The sequence below is a fragment of the Lemur catta genome, chromosome 2 (genome assembly GCF_020740605.2).
Source record: "Lemur catta isolate mLemCat1 chromosome 2, mLemCat1.pri, whole genome shotgun sequence".
Taxonomy (NCBI): Eukaryota; Metazoa; Chordata; class Mammalia; order Primates; family Lemuridae; genus Lemur; species Lemur catta.
In genome coordinates, this window is record NC_059129.1 from 10679534 (window position 1) to 10700245 (window position 20712).

A 20712-nucleotide genomic window follows, 5' to 3' on the forward strand; every position below is an offset into this window, starting at 1 on the left:
ACCACCAGCGATGTACTTAATAATGGGTTCATGAGAATACTTTGGTCCTCTGTGCTTTTAGTCCCTTCCTAGGAACATGTCCACATTTCTCTTTTCTTCCCTTGAGTTTTTTAAATGTCTCAGCCCATCCACCTCTTTAAACTACTAGATTATAAATGAATTGACATTGCTCGTAAATCATGAGTATAGAAATTTCTAGAGCATATATTTTGGAGCTTTTAAGAACACAAAACCCTCCTTTTTCGATAATCCTAAAAATATCATCATTGAGTGTTTTGAAAGTAGATGGTTTTCTCTTTTTCCAAATACAAAAATGTAATACTAAATATGCTTCTCCAAACCACACACGGCCCCAGACTATGAGACTGTCCCCCTAGAGACTGACACCACTGCCCTATGATGAATAATCGCTCTGCAGTGACATGGCTGATGCTGATTGCACACACATCAGAAGTTCCCCTCCCTCAACCCTTGCTCCACACCCTCCAAGAGCTAAGCTTCTCCATTCTTCTGTTTTTGTTGCGTGTCTTTTGATGACAGAACAGTGGTATGAACACCCTTTGCACAAAGGTGAGTTGCTCAATTTTTTTTTTATTAAATGATACATTGAAAGTATAAAAGTTGCCTCAGTACAAACAAGTTACAGAATAATACATACGAAAGCACTATGGCCTACATGTGACAATTCTGTTTAGCTTCCATTTTGATTTTATATCAGTATCCAAAATTATAAACTCTAGCATTTTTCCTTAATCTAGTCCTACATGATTAAAATCCCTGAGGTAAACTTAGTGTCCACTGCCAACATCCCTGGATACAAACCGAGTCTCCTGGGAGAATTCAGATATTTATATTCCCACATACAATATAATGGAATTCATAATTGTAATCAGATATTTAAGATTTAAAAATGGAAAATGGTCCCTTATAATACTTCTGCATCTCTCTCTATAATTTTAACCCACCACCAGGGCCTCTCAAAATCTTGACTTGTTAAGTATGGTTTAAAGGGATTTCATTAATAATTTTCCATATTTAGATAAAAATTATTGGTTAATCTGTAAGGAGTGTACACTGATTAGCATCACCAAATATAAAGTCAAAAGTTTCAACAATTTGCAAAGACAGCACAGAGAATTAACACCATGAAGAGAACAGCAGTCTTGCTAACTACAGCCCTTATCACTCTTCCCTATGGAAATCACTTAAGCTAAATGTTCTCAGTATACAGTTGCCCATGCAAAGTTTTATTCTGAATATGCCAAATGACTTGCCAATCGGGAGCTGTCTACTATAATAGTCAGTTGTTTTCAAAGAAATGAGTCTGTAGACTCTACATTATAAAAATGTCTTTAATAAATATCAGAGTGGCATTTTAGAGATAGCACTGTAATAGCTCTTACTAGTTTCTACCCCAAGAATAAAACTAACATTTAGTAAGACTTTCAGAGCCCAAACACTAGAGGGCTGGCCCTTTCCTGGCGCGTCTGTAACTGCACGGCTGAAGGCCACACAGAGGTTAGACAATGCCACCTTTTACAAGTCACTTTCCGGTATTTCTCCCAAAGCCTGTCTCTTCATGCTTATTCCACATTCTTTATATAATAAAATAAACTCTTTGTTTCACTTACAGCAAAATTGAAAGAATTACTTCTCCCCCTACCTTTTAATTAAATCTTCCAGTAGAAGCCAAGACGGTCTAAGGAAAGAAAAAGTAGATTGTTATCTAGCTTAAAAGTTCAACTGTAGATAGTACCTCAGATATTTAGACCTAATTATAAATCGTTATCTGAAAAAAGGTAGTTAATAAAAAATCAAACTTTATGGAATTACAGTTTTTTTCTGGTTTTAATGTTTTTTTAAAACTTGAATGTTTTTATAAAGCCACATAATTCCAGCTGAAGAGAATTTAATTAATGTGCCATGTCAAAGAGCAGAGTATATGATTATAGAGACCTATATATTATTTTAGAAAAATGTACAGAGTACTAAAAAGCCCTTTCATTTCCTACAAATGTAAGAACCTTTAAAATACTTCCTAAAAATAATACATTTTCTTTCAAGTCAAATCCAATAAGCCTGATGACAGTTAGCTTTTATTCACAAATGCAGTCAAACATGAGGGGCTAAATGTTTTGCAGAAACTCAAATTTCTACAAAGTACAAATATTAGTGGTGCATTGTGGTAACATTGGGACAATAAATAAGTTATTTAATACACACAATTGTAAGATAAAAGATATCCCAAATGGAAGTGTCATCTATTTACTGCTTGAGAAATATGAAGATCTTCAATATTAGTACTTCTCCCCTCCTCCTTTCTTAGGTGATCATCTGAAACAAACAGAGACAAATGTGAATAGTTATCCCAAGTCAAAACAGCCACATACGCAGACATATCTACATATATTATATTTTAGAATGTTATATTTTTAGTATTCTATGAGTTCTTTAGATGGTTTAGGACAATGAAAAAGCTCATTATTTTTAAACTTTTGAAGAAATCAGAAATGTTTAGTACTACAGACTCACTCTTAACTATTCAAAAGTATTTCTTGACTTTAAGTGAATAGAGTACAATCTGCAGTAAACCCATGTGTAAGTAGTTACAAATCTATCTCTTACATGTAAGGAATGGAATTTGTAAGAAAGGACACGGTGTTCAATCAGCATTTTGAGAGTTGCCAAAGCTCTTCAATTAAAACACAACTAAAAAACTTTCAAATAGAAATACTTCCCAGCAGCACCCTCTTGTGGCAAGGAGAAAACTGGCATAGTTTACATCTTCCTACCAAAATCATAGTCATTCACAAAATTGTAGAAAATGTCCTCAGAGGCAACAAAACAATGAAGCTCTGTGAGAGCAAAGAGAAGCCCAGAGCCCTGTGACCACACACTTCACTCTGGCAGTAGCAAAGGCGGGGCCCTAGGCACTTCACTCAATTTCTTCTGTCATGGGGTAAAAGAGTAGACAATAGAAATATTCTACATTAAAAGAACCTAAAAAACTTAATATCCAAATGCAACAAAAATGCAATGCAAAAAACTAGATTCCTGAAAACATATTAACCTCCCAAACACTTTTTACAACTGACAAAACAAAATCTTTCTAGTGACAATTTTGCTAACAGGAGAAAAAAATATATAAATTTAGACAAGCTGCTAGAAAAATGCAAATTTTAGCACCAAAAACATCCACTGGATTTTCTAATTCTAAAGACAATTTGATTATACACACAGTTTTATTAGTCTGCAGCAGCTGATTAGCCTCAATGCAAACACCACTTTGTAGTTCTGGATAACAGATGGAAATCTCTCTTCCTCAATCCGGCGACTTTGCAGGACAGAAAAAAAATTAACAATTTCCTTAGAACACAACGATTTTGGGTCTTCTAGAAAAGTATTTTTAAAATGACGTCTGTTATGCTTGACAGATGTGCAATAAAGTTGGGCCGATGATTGTCTCTATTATAAAAATCTGGTCTTTTATTTACAATAAAAATCTTTTATTGGCTGGGAACGGTGGCTCACGCCTGTAATCCTAGCACTCTGGGAGGCCGAGGCAGGAGGATGACTCGAAGTCAGGAGTTCAAGACCAGCCTGAGCAAGAGTGAGACCCCATCTCTACTAAAAATAGAAAGAAATTATCTGGCCAACTGAAAATATCTACAGAAAAAAACTAGCCGGGCATGGTGGCACATGCCTGTAGTCCCAGCTACTCAGGAGGCTGAGGCAGAAGGATTGCTTAAGCCCAGGAGTTTGAGGTTGCTGTGAGCTAGGCTGACACCACGGCACTCTAGCCCGGGCAACAGAGTGAGACTCTGTCTCAAAAAAAAAAAAAAAAAAAAATCTTTTATTTATAGTGAAAACTAGTTTGCCTCCTCAATTATAATCACTTACAGGAGCAGCACTAATGAATTTGCTATCATTTCAAAGCTGGGCCTACCTATTTAAAACCTCTTCATTTTCCTGCAGCACTTTGAAAGCTTTGATGAGAGAATTATTTTCCTCTTGGAATACTTTGAACTTATTTTCAAATAAAAGGTAACTTAGTTTTAGTGTTTGATATTTCAGTGGGATGAGCTTATGTAGAGATAAGATACCGTGATCTGAAGAATAATTATTTTAATATCTTCATAACCTTTTCAATGCTGTCAAATAAGCATTATGTAGCTTTCAGACAGTAAGCTGGAGCTGAGAAAGTAAATGGGATGCTTAAGTGTGCTACTGGAACATGATGCAATTTTGGCTGACAATTTCCAAGTCATTGCACAAAGAGGTCACTGTTGTGCCAAGAAAATTTTTGATGATCAAGAAAGTATTTCCAAAATCATTGTTCCCTATTAGTTCAATGGTCATCCTCATTTCTCAGCTTTCTAAAGACCTTTCCACAGAATGGGCACTCAAACCTGCTTTATTGTCTTGAATGCGACTCTCTAATGTCTCTTGCACTTTATACATAAAGGTGTCTGTCTGTCTGTCTGTCTTCCTCCGGCCTTGTGGTGTAGGGCTAGCAATCTAATCTGTGATTTTCATCTCAAAAGAACAGAATTTGGTTAAGAAATGCTGTTACTTAAAACTTTCTTACTAGCCATTAGTCATGAATATTAAGAAGACTGATTATGAAAAGCTTATAAACAAGAAAAGTTATTTCTCAAGAAGTTATTTTTCCTCATGAGACTGATAATATCAATGTCTCGGAGTTGCTGTGTTAACAAGTATTAATGTGTTCAATATCCACTGGTGACAACTGAACATAGAAACAGGTATTGTCATATATTCTTGGTAAGTATATAAACTGCTAAAGCCTTTTTGGAGGGGAATTAGACAATCTCTACTATATTTTTAAATATGTATGTACTCTGAATGAGTATCCACACAAGAGAAATATTTATATGTGTGGACAAAGACACAATGTTACATTGCAATAATAAAAAAGCAAAAAATTAAAAACAGTATGTAAGAGTGATTGTAGTAATACTGTAGAATGCTACACAAAGAATGAGATCTACATGTGAAAAAAGCCAACTGCAGGGTAATATGCACAGTGATAGTGCACATATATTTAAATGTACAGAAATGAGTCCTGAAGGACATCCCCCAAACTGCTAACAGGGGTACCCTCTATGGAAAGGAAGAGAATCGGGGAGTTAGAGAGAGGAAAGAAGGAAAGAGGTTAAAGGGAACTTTATACTATATGAAAAGTTTAGAGATTTACTCATGTACTTGCACAATTAATGTTTTATTTTGCTTTTTAAGTACTTGCCAAATAGTAGGCACTAATGTCAGTTCTTGACCAATCCCTGAAAAGAGAATTTGGAAAACTTCTTCATAGTCTTTAAATGGAAAAGTCCACAGGAATACCAATCAGATGTGCTGACTCTGCTAATAATTACGTGCTACAGGCTTTAGATGAGCCACTTAACCTTGTAGTCTTGGAAACCTCTTACAGTTTTCTCTACTGTAAAAATAAGTAGGTGGGAATGATTCCTTTTCCAATGTTCCACTCAGCTCAGAATTCTAAGATATATAGAAGGGTAACTCCTAGTGAAGGCAGAAATAACCTCCAAAAGAAGTTAAGCTGGTTCACAAATATTTTACTTTCAGACTTTAAGAAACAGCAAGTATCTAACATGGTCAATATTGGTCACAGCAGTTTAGGAAAACTACAAAAGGCAATTCGCAGTTTAGGCATTTCCTAAAAGTCTGTGTCAATGTTCAAAATTTACATTTGTTCTCCAGCTGCCTGAGCCCCATCTATAACTGTCCTTGAAAACAGATCTACTCTCGTCCACAGGTGGAAACATTGAGCCATTCGATTCAAACTATCAAAATGGGATGCTACTGCTGATATAATGAAAACAACTGGAAGTTCATTTAAAAAGTGAGCATTCTGAAAGAAATAAGGGCTATTCTCCTAAGAATTTGTTACTTGTAGCTAACTACCATTCTACCATAAAAAGTATACTGAAAGTGCAAAGAACACATATACCCGTGACTTCTCTATCTGTATTCAGCAATCTTGCCTTTTATTCTTCATTCATGGAGAGAAAAAAATGATCACTTGATAAAAAGCTATTCATTCAGTATGCTAATGATCTAAGCTACTCCAAAGACTATAAATTCATGTGAAAATCAGATTTTTCAATACTTCTGTATAAAAATTATATCTAAGAATTCTACTCAGTCATTCCCTCCCACCCTTCAGATTCTCTTTCCAAAAAGCATATTTTTTTTTTTTGGAGTAACATAAGCTAACTATATTAGACATAAAAAGAATTAAACTATGACTCGAAAGTTCAGCAAAAACTCCTCCAAAGGTAAAAATATATATAGGAAGAAAATATACTTGCTGACAGCTAAATGATGAATCTCAGAAAACACATACCCATTTGCTTTCTTCTACTAGGTTGTTTGCCAAGATTTGGGTTTAGAGGCTGAAGTGAAGGCCCTTTCAAAAGTGCATTCTGGATGCCATCCTTGGTTCCACGCAAGAAATGAGCTAAAATTCCGTATAAAAGAGGTCTATAGCAGGAAGAAAACAAAAAATCAATTAAATGTGCACAAATAGGAAAAGCTTAATATAATTATTCTTTAAAAGGTAACCTGTGACACCAAAATGGCCAAGTAATTCACTAGACTTTAAAAAGCTGCATGATTATTACCCAAACTGCAAACTGTTCATAAATGTAAGAGTACCATTTAACTCAAATGACAATTTTAAAATGCAGAGAAAACAAGTTAACAACTTAAACATCTACACGGAAATACAATTCCTATCAATCCAAAGGAATTCAGTTTTTAAACTCCAAAGTCCAATATAATATTTTCCAATACTTAACACTGTCTGATATACAACATGTACTCAATAAATGTCTATTGAATTAATAAATACTTTCCCAGAGAAGGTCTTATATCCTGAGAGCCAGACTGCCTGGGTCCAAATCCTGGCTTTGCCACTTGCCTGCTGTGGGACCCTGGGTAAGATTCTTAACCTCTCCAGCCTCACACACATTTCTTCTTCTCTAAATGAAGAAGGTAGGCACAGTCTCTACCTCATAGAGTTGTTAAGCACTAAATGAGTTACTAAATGCCAAGTGTTTATTACTGTGCCTGGCACATATTAAATGGTATATAAATGTCAGCTATACAAGAGTTGGGTAATAATTCATATTTTACAAAATACTCCTAATTTCTCTTCATTTTATCCTCACCCTGTGATGTCAGAATAATCACACCCAATTTATAAATGAAAAAAACCACAGCTCAGAGGAGATTTGCTAGAGATTCCCTGAGATAGTAAATAAAGTTTATACTTGAACCTCAAGTCCTATATTCTTTCCCTTTCGATATGCTGCCTGGAGGTTTATATTAGTACCCCTGCACAAATGAAAGGTGCTCTGCTGCTAATAAAGAGAGGTACAATAGAAATATCCTCTTTTGTTTCCAATCTCATATTTGAAAATACAATTAAAATAATTTATTTTTTGAGATATCTATCTATTATTAGCTGGTATAATGGTTTGAAGTATGACACTCCCCTCCAACGATGGCATCTAATTGCCCTCCCTTTGAGTGTGAGCTGAACTTCCTTCTAAGGAATAGAATAAGGTATTAAGTGACAGTGTGTGACTTCAGAGAATACGTCATAATGACACTGTGGCTTCCTCTCCTTGCTTTCTCTCTTGGATCACTGCCTCTGGGGGACGTCAGATGCCTGAGGACACTCAAGCAGTCCCAAGGAAAGGTACACGTGGCAAGAATTGAGGCCTCCTGCCAACAGCGTTGTTAGTGGTTGGGAAGCGGATCCTCAGCCCCAGTCAAGCTTTCTGAAGACTGCAACCCTGGCTGACATCTTGACTGCAACCTCACGCGAGACCCTGAGCTAGTTTCACCTAGCTAAACTCATCCCAGATTCCCAAATATCCCACAGATAATTTATGCTTATTGTTTTAAGCCACCAGATTCTGGGGTTATATAGCAATAAACTAATAGCATAACAAAGCAATTTTTCCATGCCATAAGTAAAGCAGGGAAGTTTCCTTATTTAATAAGATGCTTACCAAAGCATTATCTAGGAATATAAAATAGATCTTTATTTAATCCAATCTCTTCCAAAGTATTAATTGGTTCAAGATGACTTTTAAATGTTTAAAATTTTATTTTTTAAATTAACATACAGCTGGGCATGGTGGCTCATGTCTCTACAAAACCATGTCTCTACAAAAACAAATTTTTTAAATTTGCCAGGTATGGTGGCAAGAGCCTGTAGTTCCAGGTACTTGGGAGGCTAAGGCAGAAAGATCACTTGAGCCAAGGAGCTTGAGGTTACAGTGAGCTATGGTAGTGCCATTGCACTCTAGCCCCTATGACAGAGTGAGACTCTGTTTAAAAAAAAAAAAAAAAAAATTAACATACAATAAAATTTACTTAAGACTTTAAAATTTTAAGATATTTTAAATATTATTAGTAAAATATATAACTACTACATTTAACCTGCAATTTCGTGGATATTAGGATTTTTAAAAATAAGTCTAAAAAAGATAATTTAAAGAAAAGTACAGTCTCACAATACATTAAGTGTAATTCTGGAACACAAAACCTCTGAAACTGAAATTTTCTTAATAAAGTTGGCAAAAACTCATAGGTGGCATGACTATTACAGATTTTACCTTACTTTATATGATAATAATTCTTAAGTTTCACTGCAAAATATTAATGGGATTGTAGAATGCCACTTTACACCGCCTATATATAGTATTTGGTATATATACCATATTACTTTTTAAAACCTGAAGACATTTGGATTTTCAAAACAGACTGGCCTCAGGATTTTAGATACAGCACTGCAGATATGTAAGTAAACAATATGAGTAGTACATGGATACAGGAAACTTTGTGAGTACAAAAATCACTGAAATTGAGAAACGACTTAAAGAAGTTACCTAACTTTTTATAAATAAAGCTGTTTATCAACCTACTTCTTAATGCTATCATCTGCAACAAATATCTCAAAAGCTACCAAGAAGCTGAGAAGAGTGTAATAGTTGTTCATTTCCAATAACTGCTAAATGAAAATCTTGTGGTGTTTACATGGTGCAATACCTCACTGCTCATTCCAAGCCACATTTAGACTCCTCCAATTTACTTTTTCCAGTGTTCTCAATTATACCATTTTTATTATTTTCAAAAATTGTCAAAATTTATGCTTCTTAAAGTGTTACCCACTTTTTGCTTAACAAACACACAAATACAGTGATTAACTGTATCCATGAACACTAGCTCTGTAGAATGTAAACAATTGTGCCAAAAAAAGATAATTTAGTCAAATAAGTTTGGAGACCCTGAGTTAGATGACATGGCTCTCTTTATCGTAGGATTTCTCAGAGCAACTTCAATACTAATGTGCATTACGAATCTCCAAGAGGGGATGTGGTATCTTGGCCTTCCTATCTCAGACCTCTTTTTCGGTGAACACTTCACAAAACAAGCCATCTGTGGATCATACTCTGGGAACAACTGATTACCAGACAACACCACTGCAGAAAACAATGTTCACAGCTACATCTCCAGTGCCTGAAACAGTGCCTAGCATATAGTAGGTTCTCCATTTTTAAGGGAACCAACATTTACCGTAACATCTCTTGCAATCGTAAAACACTGGAAAAAACCGTAATGTTCATCAGTTAGTACGCTGGCATGAAAAACAAGTTGTGCAATTCTCTTATATATATGGAAGAAAATATACATATAAATGCTTTAAATATATATGTATGAATGACTGTAAGGGAAAATGTTAACAGTGATTATCTCTGGAGAGTGAGATTAGGTGTCAGTGGGCAGAGTGGGGAACAATAACTTTTACTCTTCAATGTATAATCTTCTGTGCTATCTACATTTTTACAATGAAAAATTACTTTCCGCACAATTGAAACAAATTCTAGCTACCCTACTCAAATGAGATTTACTCTAGCCACTGCCCTTCCTCTAGGCATTCATGGCATTTCATGTCATTTTTTAATCACAAGATGAGTAAACTCATTCATGTCTCCTGCTTACAAACCCTGTCAGAAAGAGATCATAATCTACCCACCACATAGCTGGACAGTCAAGATGCTCAGTAAAACACTAAAATTAAAATGCTATTTCTAAACTGTTTCATTACTAGTTAAATATATAGTGCTATAACAATGTTCCATTAGTGCATTAGCCCAAATTGCACTGATTCAGATTAAATGTTTGCTTTAAAATGTAGCATAATGGCAACTGACTTCCTTTTCAGTAAGCCCAGTATTGCTGCTAAAGCCTTCTGCAGTCATTTAATATTAACATAAAAACTTTAAAGAAAATACAAATCAATGGAGCTAACAAATGTTTTTTCTCTCTTTATCAAAACCACCCGGATTTTATATAGATACCAAATAAATTTTCTTGATAACTGAAATTCAACTCAATAAGCATTTTATCAGGTATCTATAACGAGCACTGTGAGAGATAACAAATAGAAAGAAATTTCACAAAATACCTTTTCTTAAAGTTTTCTGTCTAGTGGAAGAGCAGTTAATGTAAGAAAGAATAAAATATATGTGTAATAAAATTACAAATCAAATCTTAAAGAAACATAGAGACTTGAAGGGAGGAGGAGGGGAAGAGGAAGAGAACAATGTCATGAAGGAGTTAACATCCGAACAGGGCCAATAAAAAGGAAAGATGCTTGAGTAGGAGTTAAGGGGAAGAAGGAAGTGATCTGGGGCTTCCAGGCTACGGGGACAGTTTGCAAAGGCAAAGAGCACGAAATTGCAACCTGTCTTCAAGGCACAACGAACAATCCGATGTGAGCAGATACAATTAGAGACAGGGGTAGAAATACAGAGGCCTAAAACGCTATGCTAAGCAACTTGGACTTCATTATATAAACAGTGGAAGTTATTAAATGTTTTTAAACAAAGCAATAACTGTCTTTTAGAAAGACAGTTGGTGGTATGAAACATAAGTTGGAAAAGAAAGTGACTGGAGATAGAGGAACTAGTCAGAAGGCTCTAGAACAGTACAGTGCAGGGCAGTGAGAATGGATAGGAGATGTCGCAGAGGCTGAATTAGTGGCACCTACAAAGTGACTGGTAGAGAAATGAGAACGAGACAAAAATTTAAGTGTGGACTCTGTGTTTAGACCTGAAAGGCTATATGGGCAACCTACAAGGAGGGTTTGAGGAGATGAAAATAACATATCTGATTTTTGGACACAATGAGTTTGAGATGCCAACCGAAATATGGGCCCACAGCCCAGGAGACTGGTCAAATTTAAAGCAGAATCACCAGCACACAGAGATTATTAAAGACTCAAGAGCACTTAGAAAAGTGGATGGAGCGGGCAGGCAAGAAGAAAAGAAAGTGGAGTACAAAACTTGGGGAGTCCCCACAACTTAAAGGACCTCTAAGGGAGTCAGTGAAGAAACAGAGCACCACTAAGGAGACAGGAAACCTAGGACAGTAAAGGATCGTAAGAAACAATGACAAAAAGTGTTTTAAGGAAGAATAGTCAATATTACAAAATGCTGCAGAAACTCAAGTAAAACTGAACTTCTCAAATTGAAAATATATATATATATGTATACATGTAGACCTACTCTGGGTGCTAGGGCCCAAGAGTATTAGGGGCTTGGCACAAAGTATAGGATAAAGGTGGCATATTAATTTCACACAAAGATTTGTGGGAGAGTTAAATTAAACTGGCATGTCATTTAAAACATTTGTACAGTAACACAAACACAATTTTACCATGAAGTAAAATGAAAAAAATTCAATGAACTTCTAGAATGAGAAAACAAAGAAATTTCTAGCTAGAGAAAGGCTACTTTGACCCATGTTCTCAGGCCTCCTAAGTACAACTCTTTTCTGCCAGTTGGGGACCCTCTGGAAAAAGTTTAAGAAACACTGAAGTAGGAGAAGAATTAAGAAACTACCAGAAAGTGGTCACCCTCCTTTTCAAGAGCATAGTTCCAATATAAATGCTGATAGGAGAGTGTAAGATGCAGGGAGGGCAAAGAAGAGGGTAACAGCAAAATGAAAGCAGAGGTTGATTCAGTATGTTTGGTAATAAAAAGGGTATCAAGCAGTAGCCTGGGGTTGGGAGTTGATAAGCTTTTGGAGGAGAGGAGGGATCTGAGTAGATTCTTAAGTTGAAGTGTAGGAAGCAGTGGGGAGGAAGAGTTAAATATGAAGAAGAAAACAAATGATAGAAAAAACCTCAGAAGGAAAAAAGAAATGGATCAAGAAGCCAAAAGGAATCACCCTGAGAAAGAAGTAGAGATACTTAGTCACTCTCAAGCCACAGGAATTTTAGTTCCAGCAGAGACCTCATCTGACTTATTCACTGCTATACAACTTGGATTTAGTACAATGCTTGATACACACTAGATCTGAATACCTGCTGAATTAAAATGAAATAAAGCCACCATTTTGCAATTATGACTCTAATACAACAATATCTGAAAGCCTATTTTTTTAAAAAAATTTCTTACATTGTATTATCCTTTGATTCTTCAAATGCATTTAGTTCACGAATGAGAAATTGTCTGTCCAGTGGAACTACAGGTTGGCCAGATTCTGGGGGGGAAAAATCCATGAGAACACTGAGTATATTAATCTAAAAAGCAAATGTAATTTTAATAAGAATCACAATTATCAGGTATACACATTTTTCAGATTTTGAAAAAATGACGGCAGCACATACAAGTAAATTTCTCTTGAACTGCTCAGCCCCTTCCCCCAATACTTCTTTCCCTCCCATCACTAGGGTAAGGTGGGCGTTTACCTGCCTAGTCCTTTTTAAATACTGTGCTTGTACATACATTTGTATATATCCCTAACCAATACATAGTAGTAATACTTTAAGGTTTTTATCTCCATTTACTATCTTTAAATAAGAATATATGTTTAATTTGCATTTTGAAAGCATATACATGGAAAAAACTAGCAGTAAACAGGATAAAATTCAACAATTGTTTACTGTCAGTATCAGGAGCTATGGATGATTTTTCAAAGTATGCGCCCAGGTTAAGTGCTTAGTCATTTATTTTCCCCTGCTGTATAACAGGCCTCCTGAGAATTTAAGCTACAGAAAGAGCCCATGTGATTTTTATGTCCCAGTCACCCAGACGACACTGTACAGTAATAGAACTAGATCCAGGCTAAACACTTTCTGAGAACTGGGGGAAGGGGAGAAACAGATATTGTATTAGGTGATGAACAATAACCACCTACCTGCTATGAGGACGGATGCTGTATACTTATATTTGTTGAATTCTAAATACTCCCGAATTAATTCATTAATGAGAAGGTTTTCATGAGACAATGATGGTCGGGGTTCACTGTCATCATCTAGGGCGTTGAAAACTTCAGCTCGGATCCTTGCTCTTAAATTCCCTAGTACTCCCTTTTTTTCCAAGGTGTCCTTTAAAACTGTTCAATATAAAATATTAATGCTTCAGTTATATAGTAAATTTTGTCATCCTTAGGCATACTCTAAAGAAAAATGCTTAAAAGGTAAATGGCAAGACAGTAGCTCTCAATCTAAACATTGTAACACACTGAACAATTACACAAACTACCACTATCCATGTTTGTAATAAAAAATACAGTTCCCATGTTGCAATGATTTAATATACTTAAGTAAATTCAAGTTTGTCCTTCCATCATCACTGCCAGGGACTGTAGTCTAATACATAATCTTTACCAAGGGAAGAAAGGGAGGGTTGAATTATAGTTAGCTCACTGGGATCTGAATTTACCCCCTGACACAGTCTCTCATATATTTTCAAGAGTGTTTGCCACTGCAGACAGGTTATGTGTGTCATTAACAACCTCTGGTCTAAAAAGATAATTAAAGAAAACAACTACATTCCATGAAAAGAGTATGTCTTTTTTTGTATAAAAACTTCTGATATTTAAAACCCTTATGGAATGGCCCATTCTAAATGAAAAGGTGTTTCGGTTTTTTGTTTTTGTAAAGATAATTATGAGTAAACTCTTTAAAACAGTAGGAGGTTGAAATTTTAAGCCTTGTCAGAAATCTAACATGAGACAGTATCAATGCCATCTTAAGGAGTCAGGGATGTATATGCTGAACGCAACCTAACTTCTTGAGTAGCCACGGTCACCAAGACATAGATCAGTAGTTGTGATAATGGGATTTAGCTGTAAATATTTAGTATAGATAATGAGGAGCTTGGGGCTGATTTGGCACCATCTCTTGTAGTTGGTCTGGAACTTTATTTTTTCAAATAGTCCCTCCTGGCTAAATGACAACTCCAGAGAATCAACATGCCTCATCCACAGTGCCTAGGACACAGTAACAGCTCAATAAATGTTACCTAGGAGAATTATAATACAGTACAATATACTATTGGTGAAATAAATGTAGTTTAATACTGTACAGCACCCCGCCAAAGGCACCAAATAAGTATACCACAATAATGAAAATTCATAAAGGGAGCTCAGAGAGCTAATTCATGTAGGTATGGACATAAATTTTATTTTAAGCTTTGATAAATAACAACAAGAATGCTGGCTCATATGATTAAAAAGATACAATCTTCACTAGACATTTTACCTTTTTTCCTTTTATGTTTAAATCACCCCTCATCCTTTTTGCTGTTAAGTGTAGGTATCACCCAATCAGACTTTGTAACAGGCCCATAAAAAGGCTTTGTAACAGCCTCATTACACTCTCAGGATCATAACTGAACTCTTGTTCTCTAATTTCCAAATCTAATCTTTGGAAATTAGATGGAGATATTTTTCCACTGGCACGGATCCTGTCCCAATTACTCCGTATTATACATAGTCCAGCCTCAAACCCAGCAGAAAAATGGGAGTTAATGACATCGGAATTAGGAAGCCTAGTATTCATCCCCACTTCAATGGTGAATCACCAGCCCATGCCTCAGTTGCCTTCTCCCAAATAATGAGTTTTCTCTCTCAGAAACAGAACCAAGTGAAGTGGAAAAATGTGAGAGTGCATACAAAAGGTAAACGCCCAAAAAATGTAAGACAATTGGTTGACAAACAAGTTTTCACTGGGGTTCTCTTGGACACAAAGCACATTCAGAACAGGGAAATACAGGAAAAAGAAAGTATAAAGGGCCCCCTAAGTCTGTGTAGGACACCCCTAATGTCCAGAGTTATGCCTGCTTCTGGGGTTCCGTATCGTTTTACCCTTCCCTCTATTACTACGCTTAGAACACTGGACCATAAAAATTTCTTCAGAAAGAGGTCTCAATCTGGCTTACAGCCCACAGAATATCTTTAGATCCTCTGAAATTGTATGCAATATTACACGTGACGGGTATTTCTCTGGGGAGAGGGTCCATAGATTCATATGAAGTCTGTTCTTGTGGCCAGAGCCTGTTTTATGATTGTTTACCAGCCCAGTGCTGAATCACATTCTCAGAGAGATTCAACTGCCTCTCCTCCCAATCTCCAAGAATTACTGGTTTAAACCTTGAGCTCCTTGAAAACTAGAGCTGGTTTTATGTATTGGGCGGCAGTGCTCTGGTGCATCCTATCTGGGTTCCCACACTCTTGCCTTTTTCTAGCTAAATTACTTTGGGCAAGCTATCTCACCTCTCAGCGCCTCAGTTTCCCAGTGTATGAAATGGGCATAGGGCTGTTACATGGAATCAATTAAACAAAACACGGGCTGGGTAGTGCTTGACACACAAATGACTCAATCACTGGTAACTATATTAAACTTGTTTGGGCACCTACTTCAAAGTTAACGGTGCAGAAATGTCATTAATCACTCGCATGTAACCACCTTGGAGGAACTTTTCCGAAAAAGACAAGAGGAGAACGACCAGGTCAGGAATCCTTCCGCCTCTATTAACAGTGTCTCCCGATGAAAAGGCAGGACCTACTCCACAAGGAGACAACCAAGAAAATCGCTTAGGACTGTGCCTAACACCAATAACGGTCGTGGGTAATCGTCAGCCCTGAAATCAAGGCCCAGGCCCCCGGTGGGGGCCAGAAAGATGCGCCAGAGGCCCAGCGTGCACCCTGCAGACCTCTCTGGTGCCTGCAGATTCTGCGACTCCTCCTCTAGCCCAAAACCTGTTTGAAACTGCCCCTGGGCACCCACGTCTCAGAGCCCCCGGTGCAGCCACCGCCACACCCGCCGGCCGCTCCCCTCGGGCCCTCAAACCGCAGAGCGACCCCCGGAAATGCCGGCCCTTGTGTTCTGCGCGCTCCCCTCCTGTCCCTGCCTTTTCGCAGGATGGAGGCCTGACGCTCCCCACCCGGCAAGCCTTCCCGCTTGCACTCACCGGCCTTCAGCTCGGTGACTGTCGCCATCTTTCAACGGCAGTCAGCGGCGCGCCTCCACCGTGCGCACGCTCAGCTCCGCCCCCTCCGCGGCGTGGTCTGTAGCCAATAGGCGCACAGCTCTCGCCGCGCCCAGTCCCGCCCCCCTCCGTTTCCGCTCTGGGAGGTTGTGTGGGCGGAGAACGTCCGCCAGAGACTCCACCAATCAGCGAGCGCTCCCGGCCGGCCCTGCGGGGGGCAGAGGGGGAGCGGGGACGGAGGCGGGTCCCAGCCTTTGCCTGTGCGCGCCGCTGGCGCCTTAGTGCTTAACTCGGTCCAGCTGAGCCTTGGCGGGCGTCATCCGCCCGCTTCTCATCTCTACAGCCTCGAGTACCGAGTGGTTATAGTTATGCCACGTACTAAGCCTGTGGTTCTCAAACTTGAGTGTGCAACAGTACCAACTGGAGGACTTGTTGGGACAGATCGCAGGGTCCCGCCCCTAGAGTTTCCGACTCAGTAAATCTGGAGCGAGGCCTGAGAATTCGCTTTGCTGTCAAGTTCCCAGGTGGTGCTGATGCTGCTGTTCTAGCGATCGCACCGCTGTATTAAGCACTTCCTATGAGACTGACACTGTGCCAAATCCTTTACACTCCTTAGCTCGTTGACCTCCCTATGACTATGTCCATTTTACAGAGGAGGAGGTAGAGTCTTTACAGCAGCTGAAGAGACTTAACCAAGATCCACCAGCAAATGGTGGAGACGAGACTTTAATCCAGGCCTCTTGCTCTCCAAAGCCTGTTCTCTTCCACTGGTGCTTAACAGTGCAGTGCACATAAGGAGTCCAAGGAAGGAAAGGAACATGGGAATAATGTACCCAAAACTGAGTGTAAGGTTGCATGATTGCAGTTGTTTCACCAAGAATATCAAAAGACTTGGATTTTAAACAAGGCATCTTGGGCCTGGTGGTGGCTCATACCTGTTATCCCAGCACTTGGGGAGCCCAAGGCAGGAGGATCCTCTGAGCCCAAGAGTTCGAGACCAGCCTGGGCAACAGAGCAAGCAGCTGTTCTACCAAAAAAAAAAAAAAAAATCTTGACCTAGATTTTAGAACAGTGCTCTTTAAATTGCTGGTCTACTCAATAGTAGTTTTGAAATCAACAAGCACATTTTCAATGAAATGGAATGTTACTAATAGAAAACACAGTATTGTTTTCCCAAACTTTTGTTTCAGGTAGGGCTGTCTGGAAAGTATCCACCCATGTAACCGTTCTCCTTATATTAACAATGGGTGGATACTCTCTAGACAGCCCTTGTACATGTGTTCTGGTACCTGATGTATTTCTTAAAGTGGGTAGCCATCAAAAAAGTTTGAAAGCCATTGTAACATAGAATAATCAATTCCTATTCCAAACTAGATAATTTTTGACCCGTGGGATATGTCTGTTCTGTAACCTTAGAAAGGTCTTATCCAGTGTGTTTTCCCTATTCTGTAAAACCACAGTGACTGAATTCCTGGCCTACCTCTCAAGAATTTGTGGGGATTAACTAAATTCCATTGGTGGAACGTTTAAGCTCTTCAGGAAAAAAGCATTCCTGAATATATTGATGAGGAACTCAGAGAGGCAAATAATAATGTGATTGGCTAATTGCAAGTGGTAATCATATAATAACTAACATTCGTTGCTACTCTCTGAATGGCAAGCACTGCCCTAGAAGCTTTACGTTAAGCATTTACCAACAACTCTGTGAGGTAGATAGTCACACTGCAATCATCTAAAGTAAAATTTCATTTAAAAACATGTACTGAGGCCGGGCGCAGTGGCTCATGCCTGTAATCCTAGCACTCTGGGAGGCCGAGGTGGGAGGATCGCTTGAGCCCAGGAGTTCGAGACTAGCCTGAGCAGGACTGAGACCCCATCTCTACTAAATAGAAAAGTTATCCGGGCATGGTGGTGCATGCCTGTAGTCCCAGCTACTCAGGAGGCTGAGGCAGGAGGATCGCTTGCGCCCAGGAGTTTGAGGTTGCTGTGAGCTATAATGATGCCACTGCACTCTAGCTGGGGTGACAGAGCGAGATTCTGTCTTAAAAAAAAAAAAAAAAAACAAGCTGGGACAATTGCTTTAAAATATATATATATATAAACAAAAATTTTATGGTGTGTCAGCTGTATGCCAGACCTGGCAGGTGGGGTAGGGGAATGTTGAAATACAAGTGAAGCCCTTGTGTGATTCCTCATTACTACAATTATGAGCTTCAACTTTTTTTTTTCTTTTTTGAGGTAGAGTCTCATTCTGTTGCCCAGGCTAGAGTGCCATGGCATCCGCCTAGATCACAACCTCAAACTCCTGAGCTCAAGCAATCCTTCTGCCTTGGCCTCCCGAGTAGCTGGGACTACAGGCATGTGCCACCATGCCCGGCTAATTTTTTCTCTATATATTTTTAGTTGTCCAGCTAATTTCTTTCTACTTTTTAGTAGAGATGGGGTCTCGCTCTTGCTCAGGCTGGTCTCCAACTCCTGAGCTCAGATGATCCTCCTGCCTCGGCCTCCCAGAGTGCTTGGAATCTGAACTCTTAGGATGATAAAATGAGAATTTTATTGTTGGCATCTCACATTTTATTTCATTGCTATGCAACAGTGTAAGCCAACGCAGATATATGTAACTGTGTATACAAAGAACCTCCCAACCCAGGGGGGAAGGGCTACATCCATACAGAGGGAGTTGACATGTCTTTTCAAATGACAGAGTTTTGTTTTGGTATTTTAATAATCTATTATCAGGGGTTGGCAAATGGACCAATACCCATTCCCATAAATAAAGGCCTATTAGAACACAGCCATGCCCATTTTTTATGCATTGACTCAGGCTGCTTTCACACCACAATGGAAGAATTGAGAAACTACAACAGAACACACATGCTTAAAATAGTTTACCTGGCCACTTTAAGAAAAAGTTTGCCTATTCCTGAATTCTTGTTCCATAATTTTTCTAGGCAGGGAGTATATTATCAGTAGATCAACCAGTATTATTATCTCAACAATAGCCGGTAATAATAAAAAAGAGCAACTAACATTTATGGAGCTCTTACTGCATGTGTGTGTTATTTCATATCATCATAAAAAACAGCTGAGAGACAGGGATGATCCTCCTGTTTTACAGATGAAGAAACTGAGGTTTGGAGAGTTTAAGTCACTTCTAAGTAAATGGCTGGGTCAGTGCTTGACCTCAGGTTCACTCACAGCTGCTCAGTTATTTTCAGTTTTCCTGAACAGGTGCTTCTCTTTCTCCGCCCCCCCCAGCCTACCTTCCTACCTTTCTCTCTCTCTCCTCTCTCCCCACTCCTTCTCTCTCCTCTTCCCTCCTTCTCTCTCTCCCTCTCTCTTTCTTCTTCTCCTTCTTCCTCTTCTTCTCCTCTCCTCCTCCTCCTCCTCTTCTCTTATCCCCCTCCACCCTCTCTCTACTGGGCCTTTGCCTCTGCCCGTCCCCCAGCCTGGAAAATTCCTCCTGCCCTAGTTAATTTCCTGTCATTCTTCAGGCCTCCGTTTACATGTGATGTCTTCCTAAACCTTCCATGGCTAGATTAGGTTCTCCTTCTCAAATCTATTTTGGACATGGGAAGGGCTGAGAAAGGGGAGGGCACAGAGATAAGGGAAGCTTCCAGCAGAGATGCCCCACCAATGGTCTTCCCCCAGGCCCAAGGTCATGCCCCCGTCTTTGGGGCAGGCTGCTTCCAACGCCTGGTCCATGCTGGGGTATAAAGTTCCAGCCCTCTCGCCCCAGCTTGGGATACATCTGTAGGGTCACCTCAACTTCAGAGCTTTCCGAGGGAGTAGGCTGAGGCCTTTCTTGGGACTGCATGGAACCCCAGCTTCCTTATTCCCTCTCCTAACCACTCCCTATATGTGGATCCCAAAAGCCCTCCTTAATAAATTTCCTAAGGCTTGGCAATGAGCCTGACTTCCCGGGAAACCTGGTCCCAGAGACCAGTGATAGGCACAGGCTGCCTCTGGTCCCCTACCTGCCCCACTTCCCCAGGTGCTCAAGGGTGACTCCTCACTCAGGAATTCCAGAGCAGGGTGTTCCCTGAATTGAACCTGGAGCACAGCAGGAATATTAACCCTCAGAACTTCCCCAAATTCCCCCACCCTGGACTTCCCTCTGACTGTGTCACCTACAGGGGGCTGTGACTCTTTCTTCCCCATGGCTTGCCCACGCTGGACTGCTTTGCAAGACAGAAACCTTGCTATCTCACTTGGCTCCAGTAGAACAAATATTTGTACAATGACTAAATGAAGTCCTACATGGCAGCTTATCTCGCGGGTGAAACTGACACTTCGAGAGTATTAAGTACCTGGCCCAAAGCAATCAGACTCTGAATGCTGGAGCTGGGATTCGAACCCAGATTTGGGTGAG

General features: G+C 39.1%; 1 protein-coding gene across 1 annotated transcript; it reads right to left on the reverse strand.

Annotated features, from left to right (window-relative positions):
• Positions 1–571: 571 nt before the first annotated feature.
• On the reverse strand, positions 572–16409 carry CEP20 (centrosomal protein 20). The gene is made up of 5 exons (XM_045542673.1): positions 16323–16409; positions 13264–13461; positions 12522–12606; positions 6389–6525; positions 572–2334 (listed from the first exon to the last, which is right to left on the reverse strand). The coding sequence occupies exons 1-5, from the start codon at positions 16348–16350 to the stop codon at positions 2258–2260; spliced, it is 525 nt and encodes a 174-aa protein (XP_045398629.1). The 5' UTR covers positions 16351–16409; the 3' UTR covers positions 572–2257.
• Positions 16410–20712: the final 4303 nt, after the last annotated feature.